The sequence below is a fragment of the Pseudophryne corroboree genome, chromosome 5 (assembly GCF_028390025.1).
Source record: "Pseudophryne corroboree isolate aPseCor3 chromosome 5, aPseCor3.hap2, whole genome shotgun sequence".
Lineage (NCBI taxonomy): Eukaryota > Metazoa > Chordata > Amphibia > Anura > Myobatrachidae > Pseudophryne > Pseudophryne corroboree.
This window is the reverse complement of record NC_086448.1, coordinates 121,100,161-121,112,248: the sequence shown is the minus strand read 5'-3', so window position 1 is coordinate 121,112,248 and position 12,088 is coordinate 121,100,161. Positions and strand designations below refer to the sequence as shown.

The window sequence follows — 12,088 nt, the reverse complement described above, 5'->3', positions numbered from 1 at the left end:
TCAGTGTTGTGTGCTTATTTGAATATTTCCTTTACAGGGGGGCTATAGGTACCAGGGGCCACTCGATGCTCCACATGCTGGTACTTGTGTGTCTTCCTAGTACCGGCATGTGGGGCAGGCTTGCTGGGACCTGAAGTTTACTATGAAGGACAATACTGTTTTACAGTATCCCATGTTATCAACCCTGCACCCACTACCCAGTGAACCCCTTTATTGGGGGGGGGGAAATACCCCACTACCCCAGGAACCCCCAACCTGGACTGACTAGTTAGGGGGGGGGTGGGGGGGGGGGGGGCAAATGCTTTGGCTGGGGTGACCCCATCAAGTGTGTCCCCTGTCTGTGGCATTACCCCGCTGTTAGTGGAGTCTGGTTTTGGTTTTAAAAATATGGGGGACCTCTACTTATTATGTTCCCCTTATTTTTAGAACCAGGGCTGGCTCCAAGAGTCCGTTGCTGGTTCATTAAATATAGGGGAACTACACACATTTTTTCCATTAATTATTTAACTATTAACAGAAGTGGGGGCAGGTAGTAGCACTGCCCATTATTTACATTTTCTGCATATGACTTGTAAAATGACAATCGATTGAGGTGATGTATGGGCCTACTATCAAGATTTGAAGATGCAATTGAAATCTGCAGATCACTGACACAAATCTGTAATGTATGGGCAAGTCAGAAGTATTGTAAACACAATAAATCTGGTGGATGCGGTCAACATCCCGCTGGACGGGATCCCGGCGGTCGAAATACCGACGCCAGAATCCCGACCGGCACAATCCCGACATATTCTCCCTCCGTGGGTGTCCACGACACCCATAGAGGGAGAATCTAATAGTGTGCCGAGCGTAGCGAAGCACCGTTCCCGCAGCGTGGCGAGCGAAGCGAGCCCGCAAGGGGCTGCATTCCGCCTCGCCACCCCTGTCGGGATTGGGTGGTCGGGATTCCGGCGTCGGGATTTCGACCGCCGGGATCCCGTCCAGCGGGATTACGTACTGATCCCAAATCTGGGGGTGAAATCTCAGCATCTGTGAAACAATAAATTGCGATTCCACCTTTAGAAGCCGATTGTTTGGTATTTTATCTAACTCCACTTTATTTCTCTCCAAGATTTGATAAATCCCCCCCCCCCCAAGTCCATTATAGCATGGATTAAAGCATTAGAAGGGTAGGTCCAACAGACAAAAAAAACGTATGGTAGAAGCCGGTTTCATCTAGCTAATACAGTAGGAATATATGTTTACATATAATGAACAGTTACAATCACCAACAGTGAACATGACTATTAAACCAAAAGGAACCAAGTTGGGATTTCATATTTGACAAAATGTGTTTAAAGTCATAAATTATATTATGGTAGTGGGTATTGTCTTAAAGTGGAAATGCATGCCCTGTGCTTAAGCTACCCAATGGATGTCAGTTTATAAAGATGAGAAGTACTGTCCTAATAGTGCTACTTGCATGTAATATAGGGCCTAATTCAGACCTGATCGTAGCTGTGCTAAATTTATCACAGCTACGATATGTCACACAGACATGCAGGGGGACGTCCAGCACAGGGCTAGTCCGCCCCGCATGTCAGGCCCGATCTCCCCCCCCCCCCCTGCGCACAAATACAAAAGCATCGCACAGCGGCGATGCTTTTGTACTTTAGGAGTAGCTCCCTACCAGCGCAGCTCCTGCGTGCTGGCAGGGAGCTACTCATCGCTGTGAGGGTCGCAGCGGCTGCATGTGACATCACACAGCTGCCATGGCCCATCCCCCACACGGTCTGGGCACACCTGCGTTGCCCGGTCCTTTCCCATAAACGGCGGCCAAATGCCGCCAGCCCGCCCCCTCCCGCCCAGCGACCACCTTTGTCTGTCAATCAGCGAAAACGCACAGCACCGATCAGGTCTGAATTAGGCTAATTGTGGGAAAAATTACTGACTATTTTGTGCCAATCCTACACTACCAAACACCAATGATGAACATTTTGTGCACAATATATTTGCTTAATATTTCATATCAGACATCCATTCATTACAATGGCACATAAGAGACATTTTAATTAGACCATGTATTATACAGTAAATTACCCTTACAGTGCATCCGGAAAGTATTCACAGCGCTTCACTTTTTTCACATTTTGTTATGTTACAGCCTTATTCCAAAATGGAATAAATTCATTTTTGTCCTCAAAATTCTGCACACAATGGGGGTCATTCCGAGTTGTTCGCTCGCTGCCGTTTTTAGCAGAATTGCGATCAGGCTAAAAACCGGCATTTCTGCACATGCGTACGGGCCACAGGGCGCACGCGCTAAGTACTTTCACACAAAACTATGCAATTTTACACAGGGCCGAGCTACGCTTTTCAGTCGCTCTGCTGATCGGTGAGTGATTGACAGGAAGTGGGTGTTTCTGGGTGGTAACTGAGCGTTTTCCGGGAGTGTGCTAAAAAACGCAGACGTGCCAGCCAAAAACGCAGGAGTGGCTGGGGAAACGGGGGAGTGGCTGGCCGAACGCAGGGCGTGTTTGTGACGTCAAACCAGGAACCAAACAGTCTGCAGTGATCGCTATCTAGGAGTAGGTCTGGAGCTACTCAAACTGCAGGGAAATATTTAATAGCAGAACTGCTAATCTTTCGTTAGCAATTCTGCTAAGCTAAGATACACTCCCAGAGGGAGGCGGCCTAGCGTTTGCAATGCTGCTAAAAGCAGCTAGCGAGCGAACAACTCGGAATGAGGGCCAATATCCCATAATGACAACATGAAAAAAGTATTTTGAGATTTTTGCAAATGTATTAAAAATAAAAAATTACATGTACATAAGTATTCACATCCTTTGCCATGAAGCTCAAAATTGAGCTCAGGTGCCTCCTGTTTCCACTGAACATCCTTGAGATGTTTCTACTGCTTAATTGGAGTCCACCTGTGGTAAATTCAGTTGATTGGACATAATTTGGAAAGGCACACATCTGCCTACAGTACATAAGGTCCCACACTTGACAGTGCATGTCTGAGCACAAACCAAGCATGAAGTCAAAGGAATTGTCTGCAGACCTCTGAGACAGGATTGTCTCAAGGCACAAATCTTGGGAAGGGTATGGAAAAATATCTGCTGCTTTGAAGGTCCCAATGAGCACAGTGGCCTCCATCATCCGTAAATGGAAGAAGTTTGGAACCACCACTCTTCCTAGAGCTGGCCCACCATCTAAACTGAGCAATCAGGTGAGAAGGGCCCTAGTCAGGGAGGTGACCAAGAACCTGATGTAAAAAGCACATGGCAGCCCACCTGGAGTTTGCTAAAATGCACCTGAAGGATTCTCAGACCATGAGAAACAAAATTCTCTGGTCTGATGAGCCCAAGATTTAACTCTTTGGCGTGAATGCCCGGCGTCATGTTTGGAGGAAACCAGGCACTGTTCATCACCAGTTAAGCAAGGTGGTGGCAGCATCATGCTGTGGGGATGTTTTTCAGCGGCAGGAACTGGTAGACTAGTGAGGATAGAGGGAAAGATGAATGCAGCAATGTACAGAGACATCCTGGATGAAAACCTGCTCCAGAGCGCTCTTGACCTCAGACTGGGATGATGTCTGTAGAATTTTAAGGATGAAAATTAATTTATTCAATTTTTGAATAAGGCTCTAACATAAGAAAATGTGAAAAAAGTGAAGCGCTGTGAAAACTTTCCGGATGCACTGTATATCATGCAGGTGCAAGGCACTTATATTAATAATAACCGACTAGGCTAAATTCTGGCATAATTAGTTTCATCTTCCTCAAAACTTAGTCTACAACATTTAACATGATCGAACCTGTGATGAATATAGATCCAAACTTCGAAATGGGTTTACTGCAACAAGAATGTCTCCCACATAGGTATATATCTGATCCCTGTTGTAGCGTTTCTGGAGCTGGTCCGTTACAGAATTCTATGACAGAAATTAAATGATAAGACAACAATGAACTATAATCTTTTAAAATGAGTATAATATAAGACTAGAGCCCTAATTAAGAGGAAACTGGGTTTATGTGTGCGCTAGTCTCGCCTACCACTCTTGCACGGTATCCCAGTTACTTTAGAAGTCCGTCGGATCGCACATAAAAAACACAATAGAAAAGGTACAACAATACCTTTATTTTATCTTTGAGCCCTTCAGTAATAGAAGTAGTGATCAGTTCTGCAGTCACACTTACCCGCCTGGGCTGAGGACAGGTCTGCTGTCAGGGAGACTGTTGAGCAGGGTCCCACTGAGAGAAATGCCACTGGCGACTTCACGATTCTAAGGAAGCAGCTTCTTGAATCCCGGCCAATGGGCCTGTGATTTGCTGATCCCTGCTATTTTGGCCTTAAGCGTCCTCTATCCAGAGGTGGATTTAGACCTCATGGGGCCCTAAGCAAGACACAGATTTGCGGACCCCCTTCCTAAGTGTGCCCCCTCCACCAATTGTAGCAGACAGGTCCTGCTGCCCCCCAGTTAGTGTATGCTCCCCAATCTACCCATAGCCGATTATAGCAGGCAGATGGTAGTTGTACTAGTGTACTGATTATTATTTATTACCAGTTATTTATATAACACACACATATTCCGCAGCGCTTTACAGAGAACATTTGGCCATTCACATCAGTCCCTGCCCCAGTGGAGCTAACAATCTATTTTCCCTACCAAATCTGCACATTCACGCTAGGGTTAATTTTGTTGGGAGCCAATTAACCTATCAGTATATTTTTGGATTGTAGTAGGAAACCAGAGTACCCGGAGGAAACCCATGAAAGTATGGGGAGAATATACAAACTCCACACAGTTAGGGACATGGTGGGAATTGAACCCATGACATGAGTGTTGTGAGGCAGTAACGCTAACCATTACACCATCCATACTGCCACACTGTACTTAAAATAACACTGTCTTACATCCCCCCTTCCCCATCATCCCCCACTCACGCCTGATTGGACTTTGAAGTAGGTGGATGTTATATAAAATGTAAAAAAATACTGTAATAAAGTACACTGGAAGAACTCGTGTTTTTTTCTGTGCACATCCTGGCTCTTCTCTCATCTGACGTCATACACATGAGTGTCATGACTGGTCACACGCACAGTACTGCAGGACTGGAGACACAGGCATGCGCTGGAGACGGCACCCAACAGCTGTCTGATTACTGACATCCTGCTGGGAGTATTCAGTCAGCCCAGCTCTCGGACAACTTTGGGGAAGCTCGTGGTCTGCCAGAAATGGCTTTTATAAAGCCTTGTCGGCGGGCCCCCTGAGACCAACAGGGCCCTAAGCAGCTGCTTTGGTTGCCTTGTGGTAAATCCTTCTCTGCCTCTACCAGCTGGGTAGGGCATGCCTGAAAGTCCCCCGGCTCGTGCAAGCCACGGATGGCTCCCAATGGAGCATTCGCTTTTTGGCTCTAAGCCTGTCTTGCCACTAAAGCCAGGAACAGAGAACAAAGAATTCAATAACTGACTTCAGTCTCTGGTTTTGCCCCTTTTTTCCCCAACGTTCAGGTGCAGGAATTAGCTGGCTTCTGACTTCCAGCTTGTAAATGAGACCCTGTCCTCTAGCAACATGGGGGCACATACTTTGGCCATGTCCTGCAATCCTGTGTTTTGATAATCCAGAGACGTTGAGGGATTACATTACAGCATCATTACATATGTTATTACATTGGCCACACAGTACCCCACAGTCTACATCTATAGGATGCAGTCAGGACATTAATTGGTCATGCAGTCCCTTGTACACTGCACTTATAAACCGAGAATCAAGCTGTAAAACGTGCACGGTCTGAGTTATCTGCCTGGGATGAGCCAAGCTGCAGGGTAAGTAATGAGCTGGGGAACTGGCAAGTCACCACACTGACAGGTCAGCTTGAGCTGATAGAGGAAAAGTGTGCTTTTGTCGTGTATTGAACAACATGCTCGCTGTACAGTGCAAAACCTTAGTTTTCCTTAAGGTGCATACACACGGTGTGATTTTTCATGCGATATGGACTATACATGCATATCGCACCATGGGAGTCATTCCGAGTTGATCACACAGTGCAACTTTTTGCAGCTCGTGCGATTAACTAGACGTCGCCTATGGGGGAGTCGATTTTTGCATAGCAAGGCTGCGATCGCTTGTGCAGCCGTGCTATGAAAAAAAGTTTTGTGCAGGACAGGAGTAGGTCTGGACTTACTTACCCACTGTGATGTCTTCAGCATGTCAGGTCCTGGAATTGACGTCAGACACCTGCCCTGCAAACGCCTGGACACGCCTGCGTTGGACTCACCACTCCCCGAGTCAGGTGATGCTCGGATCTGCCTCCTGTCTGTCAATCTTCTTGCGGTCGCCGCTGCGACCACTTTCTTCGTAGTGCATGCGCAGTTCTGACCAGATGCGAAAAAGAGCAGCATACGATCAGGTCGGAATGACCCCCCATGTGTATAAGCTTGGATGCCGATGTGCGGGCCCACGGGATCGGCATTGTAAGAAAATATAGTGGGTGCAGGCATGGCCAATATTGACTACATGTCTCCTGGCACAATATAGTCAGTATCAGCCGAGACACCCCATCGCACCGTGTGTACGCACCTTAAGAAACACCTGGAAGTTCATGCCTGTATCCAAGGGGGATCCGGTCTGAAGATCGACAGTGTCTAGGTTGACAATGTTTAGGTCGACCACTATAGGTCGACAGTCACTAGGTCGACAGGGTTGAAAGGTCAACAGGGTTTCTAGGTCGACATGTGCTAGGTCGACAGGTCAAAAGGTCGACCTGAATTTTTTGCATTTTTTAAACTTTTTCATACTTAACGATCCACGTGGACTACGATTGGAACAGTAATCTGTGCCGAACGAAGCGAGGCACCTCGCTCGAAGCATGGCGAGCGAAGCGAGACGGTGCACTAATTGGGGTTCCCGGTCACTCTACGAAGAAAACTACACACAAAAAAACCTCATGTCGACCTTTTGACCTGTTGACCTAGTACATGTCAACCTAGAAAACTTGTCGACCTTCCAACCCTGTCGACTTAGTGACTGTCGACCTAGACACTGTCGATCTAATGATCCACACCCATCCAAGGCAGGGAGGTGTACTCTTCTGCACACACACTCGTATATGCAAGTGTTTAAACATTAATGTCCAGACTCACTTTATATACAGATCCTAATTCCGAGTTGCAAGCAGCGCTGATGCTACATGCTATTAGCTGATATCTGCGCATGCGTCTGAGTCACACAGCGCATGTGCTACATGGTGCAGTTCTGAAGTGGAAATGTACACAGAATTAGTGGATTTTAGTGGGCGTTTCTGCTAGAGATGAGCGCCTGAAATTTTTCGGGTTTTGTGTTTTGGTTTTGGGTTCGGTTCCGCGGCCGTGTTTTGGGTTCGAACGCGTTTTGGCAAAACCTCACCGAATTTTTTTTGTCGGATTCGGGTGTGTTTTGGATTCGGGTGTTTTTTTAAAAAAACACTAAAAAACTGCTTAAATCATAGAATTTGGGGGTCATTTTGATCCCAAATTATTATTAACCTCAAAAACCATAATTTACACTCATTTTCAGTCTATTCTGAATACCTCACAATATTATTTTTAGTCCTAAAATTTGCACCGAGGTCGCTGTGTGAGTAAGATAAGCGACCCTAGTGGCCGACACAAACATCGGGCCCATCTAGGAGTGGCACTGCAGTGTCACGCAGGATGTCCCTTCCAAAAAACCCTCCCCAAACAGCACATGACGCAACGAAAAAAAGAGGCGCAATGAGGTAGCTGTGTGAGTAAGATTAGCGACCCTAGTGGCCGACACAAACACCGGGCCCATCTAGGAGTGGCACTGCAGTGTCACGCAGGATGGCCCTTCCAAAAAACCCTCCCCAAACAGCACATGACGCAAAGAAAAAAAGAGGCGCAATGAGGTAGCTGTGTGAGTAAGATTAGCGACCCTAGTGGCCGACACAAACACCGGGCCCATCTAGGAGTGGCACTGCAGTGTCACGCAGGATGTCCCTTCCAAAAAACCCTCCCCAAACAGCACATGACGCAAAGAAAAAAAGAGGCGCAATGAGGTAGCTGACTGTGTGAGTAAGATTAGCGACCCTAGTGGCCGACACAAACACCGGGTCCATCTAGGAGTGGCACTGCAGTGTCACGCAGGATGTCCCTTCCAAAAAACCCTCCCCAATCAGCACATGATGCAAAGAAAAAGAAAAGAAAAAAGAGGTGCAAGATGGAATTGTCCTTGGGCCCTCCCACCCACCCTTATGTTGTATAAACAAAACAGGACATGCACACTTTAACCAACCCATCATTTCAGTGACAGGGTCTGCCACACGACTGTGACTGATATGACGGGTTGGTTTGGACCCCCCCCAAAAAAGAAGCAATTAATCTCTCCTTGCACAAACTGGCTCTACAGAGGCAAGATGTCCACCTCATCTTCACCCTCCGATATATCACCGTGTACATCCCCCTCCTCACAGATTATCAATTCGTCCCCACTGGAATCCACCATCTCAGCTCCCTGTGTACTTTGTGGAGGCAATTGCTGCTGGTCAATGTCTCCGCGGAGGAATTGATTATAATTCATTTTAATGAACATCATCTTCTCCACATTTTCTGGATGTAACCTCGTACGCCGATTGCTGACAAGGTGAGCGGCGGCACTAAACACTCTTTCGGAGTACACACTTGTGGGAGGGCAACTTAGGTAGAATAAAGCCAGTTTGTGCAAGGGCCTCCAAATTGCCTCTTTTTCCTGCCAGTATAAGTACGGACTGTGTGACGTGCCTACTTGGATGCGGTCACTCATATAATCCTCCACCATTCTATCAATGTTGAGAGAATCATATGCAGTGACAGTAGACGACATGTCCGTAATCGTTGTCAGGTCCTTCAGTCCGGACCAGATGTCAGCATCAGCAGTCGCTCCAGACTGCCCTGCATCACCGCCAGCGGGTGGGCTCGGAATTCTGAGCCTTTTCCTCGCACCCCCAGTTGCGGAAGAATGTGAAGGAGGAGATGTTGACAGGTCGCGTTCCGCTTGACTTGACAATTTTGTCACCAGCAGGTCTTTCAACCCCAGCAGACTTGTGTCTGCCGGAAAGAGAGATCCAAGGTAGGCTTTAAATCTAGGATCGAGCACGGTGGCCAAAATGTAGTGCTCTGATTTCAACAGATTGACCACCCGTGAATCCTTGTTAAGCGAATTAAGGGCTGCATCCACAAGTCCCACATGCCTAGCGGAATCGCTCCCTTTTAGCTCCTTCTTCAATGCCTCCAGCTTCTTCTGCAAAAGCCTGATGAGGGGAATGACCTGACTCAGGCTGGCAGTGTCTGAACTGACTTCACGTGTGGCAAGTTCAAAGGGCATCAGAACCTTGCACAACGTTGAAATCATTCTCCACTGCACTTGAGACAGGTGCATTCCACCTCCTATATCGTGCTCAATTGTATAGGCTTGAATGGCCTTTTGCTGCTCCTCCAACCTCTGAAGCATATAGAGGGTTGAATTCCACCTCGTTACCACTTCTTGCTTCAGATGATGGCAGGGCAGGTTCAGTAGTTTTTGGTGGTGCTCCAGTCTTCTGTACGTGGTGCCTGTACGCCGAAAGTGTCCCGCAATTCTTCTGGCCACCGACAGCATCTCTTGCACGCCCCTGTCGTTTTTTAAAAAATTCTGCACCACCAAATTCAAGGTATGTGCAAAACATGGGACGTGCTGGAATTTGCCCATATTTAATGCACACACAATATTGCTGGCGTTGTCCGATGCCACAAATCCACAGGAGAGTCCAATTGGGGTAAGCCATTCCGCGATGATCTTCCTCAGTTGCCGTAAGAGGTTTTCAGCTGTGTGCGTATTCTGGAAAGCGGTGATACAAAGCGTAGCCTGCCTAGGAAAGAGTTGGCGTTTGCGAGATGCTGCTACTGGTGCCGCCGCTGCTGTTCTTGCGGCGGGAGTCCATACATCTACCCAGTGGGCTGTCACAGTCATATAGTCCTGACCCTGCCCTGCTCCACTTGTCCACATGTCCGTGGTTAAGTGGACATTGGGTACAACTGCATTTTTTAGGACACTGGTGAGTCTTTTTCTGACGTCCGTGTACATTCTCGGTATCGCCTGCCTAGAGAAGTGGAACCTAGATGGTATTTGGTAACGGGGGGCACACTGCCTCAATAAATTGTCTAGTTCCCTGTGAACTAACGGCGGATACCGGACGCACGTCTAACACCAACATAGTTGTCAAGGCCTCAGTTATCCGCTTTGCAGTAGGATGACTGCTGTGATATTTCATCTTCCTCGCAAAGGACTGTTGAACAGTCAATTGCTTACTGGAAGTAGTACAAGTGGGCTTACGACTTCCCCTCTGGGATGACCATCGACTCCCAGCGGCAACAACAGCAGCGCCAGCAGCAGTAGGCGTTACACGCAAGGATGCATCGGAGGAATCCCAGGCAGGAGAGGACTCGTCAGAATTGCCAGTGACATGGCCTGCAGGACTATTGGCATTCCTGGGGAAGGAGGAAATTGACACTGAGGGAGTTGGTGGGGTGGTTTGCGTGAGCTTGGTTACAAGAGGAAGGGATTTACTGGTCAGTGGACTGCTTCCGCTGTCACCCAAAGTTTTTGAACTTGTCACTGACTTATTATGAATGCGCTGCAGGTGACGTATAAGGGAGGATGTTCCGAGGTGGTTAACGTCCTTACCCCTACTTATTACAGCTTGACAAAGGGAACACACGGCTTGACACCTGTTGTCCGCATTTCTGGTGAAATACCTCCACACCGAAGAGCTGATTTTTTTGGTATTTTCACCTGGCATGTCAACGGCCATATTCCTCCCACGGACAACAGGTGTCTCCCCGGGTGCCTGACTTAAACAAACCACCTCACCATCAGAATCCTCCTGGTCAATTTCCTCCCCAGCGCCAGCAACACCCATATCCTCCTCATCCTGGTGTACTTCAACACTGACATCTTCAATCTGACTATCAGGAACTGGACTGCGGGTGCTCCTTCCAGCACTTGCAGGGGGCGTGCAAATGGTGGAAGGCGCATGCTCTTCACGTCCAGTGTTGGGAAGGTCAGGCATCGCAACCGACACAATTGGACTCTCCTTGTGGATTTGGGATTTCGAAGAATGCACAGTTCTTTGCTGTGCTGCTTTTGCCAGCTTGAGTCTTTTCATTTTTCTAGCGAGAGGCTGAGTGCTTCCATCCTCATGTGAAGCTGAACCACTAGCCATGAACATAGGCCAGGGCCTCAGCCGTTCCTTGCCACTCCGTGTGGTAAATGGCATATTGGCAAGTTTACGCTTCTCCTCCGACAATTTTATTTTAGGTTTTGGAGTCCTTTTTTTTCTGATATTTGGTGTTTTGGATTGGACATGCTCTGTACTATGACATTGGGCATCGGCCTTGGCAGACGACGTTGCTGGCATTTCATCGTCTCGGCCATGACTAGTGGCAGCAGCTTCAGCACGAGGTGGAAGTGGATCTTGATCTTTCCCTAATTTTGGAACCTCAACATTTTTGTTCTCCATATTTTAATAGGCACAACTAAAAGGCACCTCAGGTAAACAATGGAGATGGATACTAGTATACAATTATGGACTGCCTGCCGACTGCAGACACAGAGGTAGCCACAGCCGTGAACTACCGTACTGTACTGTGTCTGCAGCTAATATAGACTGGTTGATAAAGAGAAGATGTCTATGTAACTATGTATGTATAAAGAAGACTGAAAAAAATCCACGGTTAGGTGGTATACAATTATGGACGGACTGCCTGCCGAGTGCAGACACAGAGGTAGCCACAGCCGTGAACTACCGTACTGTACTGTGTCTGCAGCTAATATAGACTGGTTGATAAAGAGAAGATGTCTATGTAACTATGTATGTATAAAGAAGAATGAAAAAAAACCACGGTTAGGTGGTATACAATTATGGACGGACTGCCTGCCGAGTGCAGACACAGAGGTAGCCACAGCCGTGAACTACCGTACTGTACTGTGTCTGCAGCTAATATAGACTGGTTGATAAAGAGAAGATGTCTATGTAACTATGTATGTATAAAGAAGAATGAAAAAAATCCACGGTTAGGTGGTATTACA

General features: G+C 47.4%; 1 protein-coding gene across 7 annotated transcripts in view; it reads right to left on the bottom strand.

The window, feature by feature from the left end:
• MYO3A (myosin IIIA) overlaps positions 1 to 12,088 on the bottom strand; it is a 527,514-nt gene that overhangs the window by 272,040 nt on the left and 243,386 nt on the right. For all 7 annotated transcript variants that reach the window (XM_063921638.1, XM_063921639.1, XM_063921642.1 and 4 more), the window contains one exon: positions 3,800 to 3,916. In XM_063921638.1, coding sequence (XP_063777708.1) covers positions 3,800 to 3,916 — 117 coding nt within the window. The remainder of the gene's footprint in view (positions 1 to 3,799; positions 3,917 to 12,088) is intronic.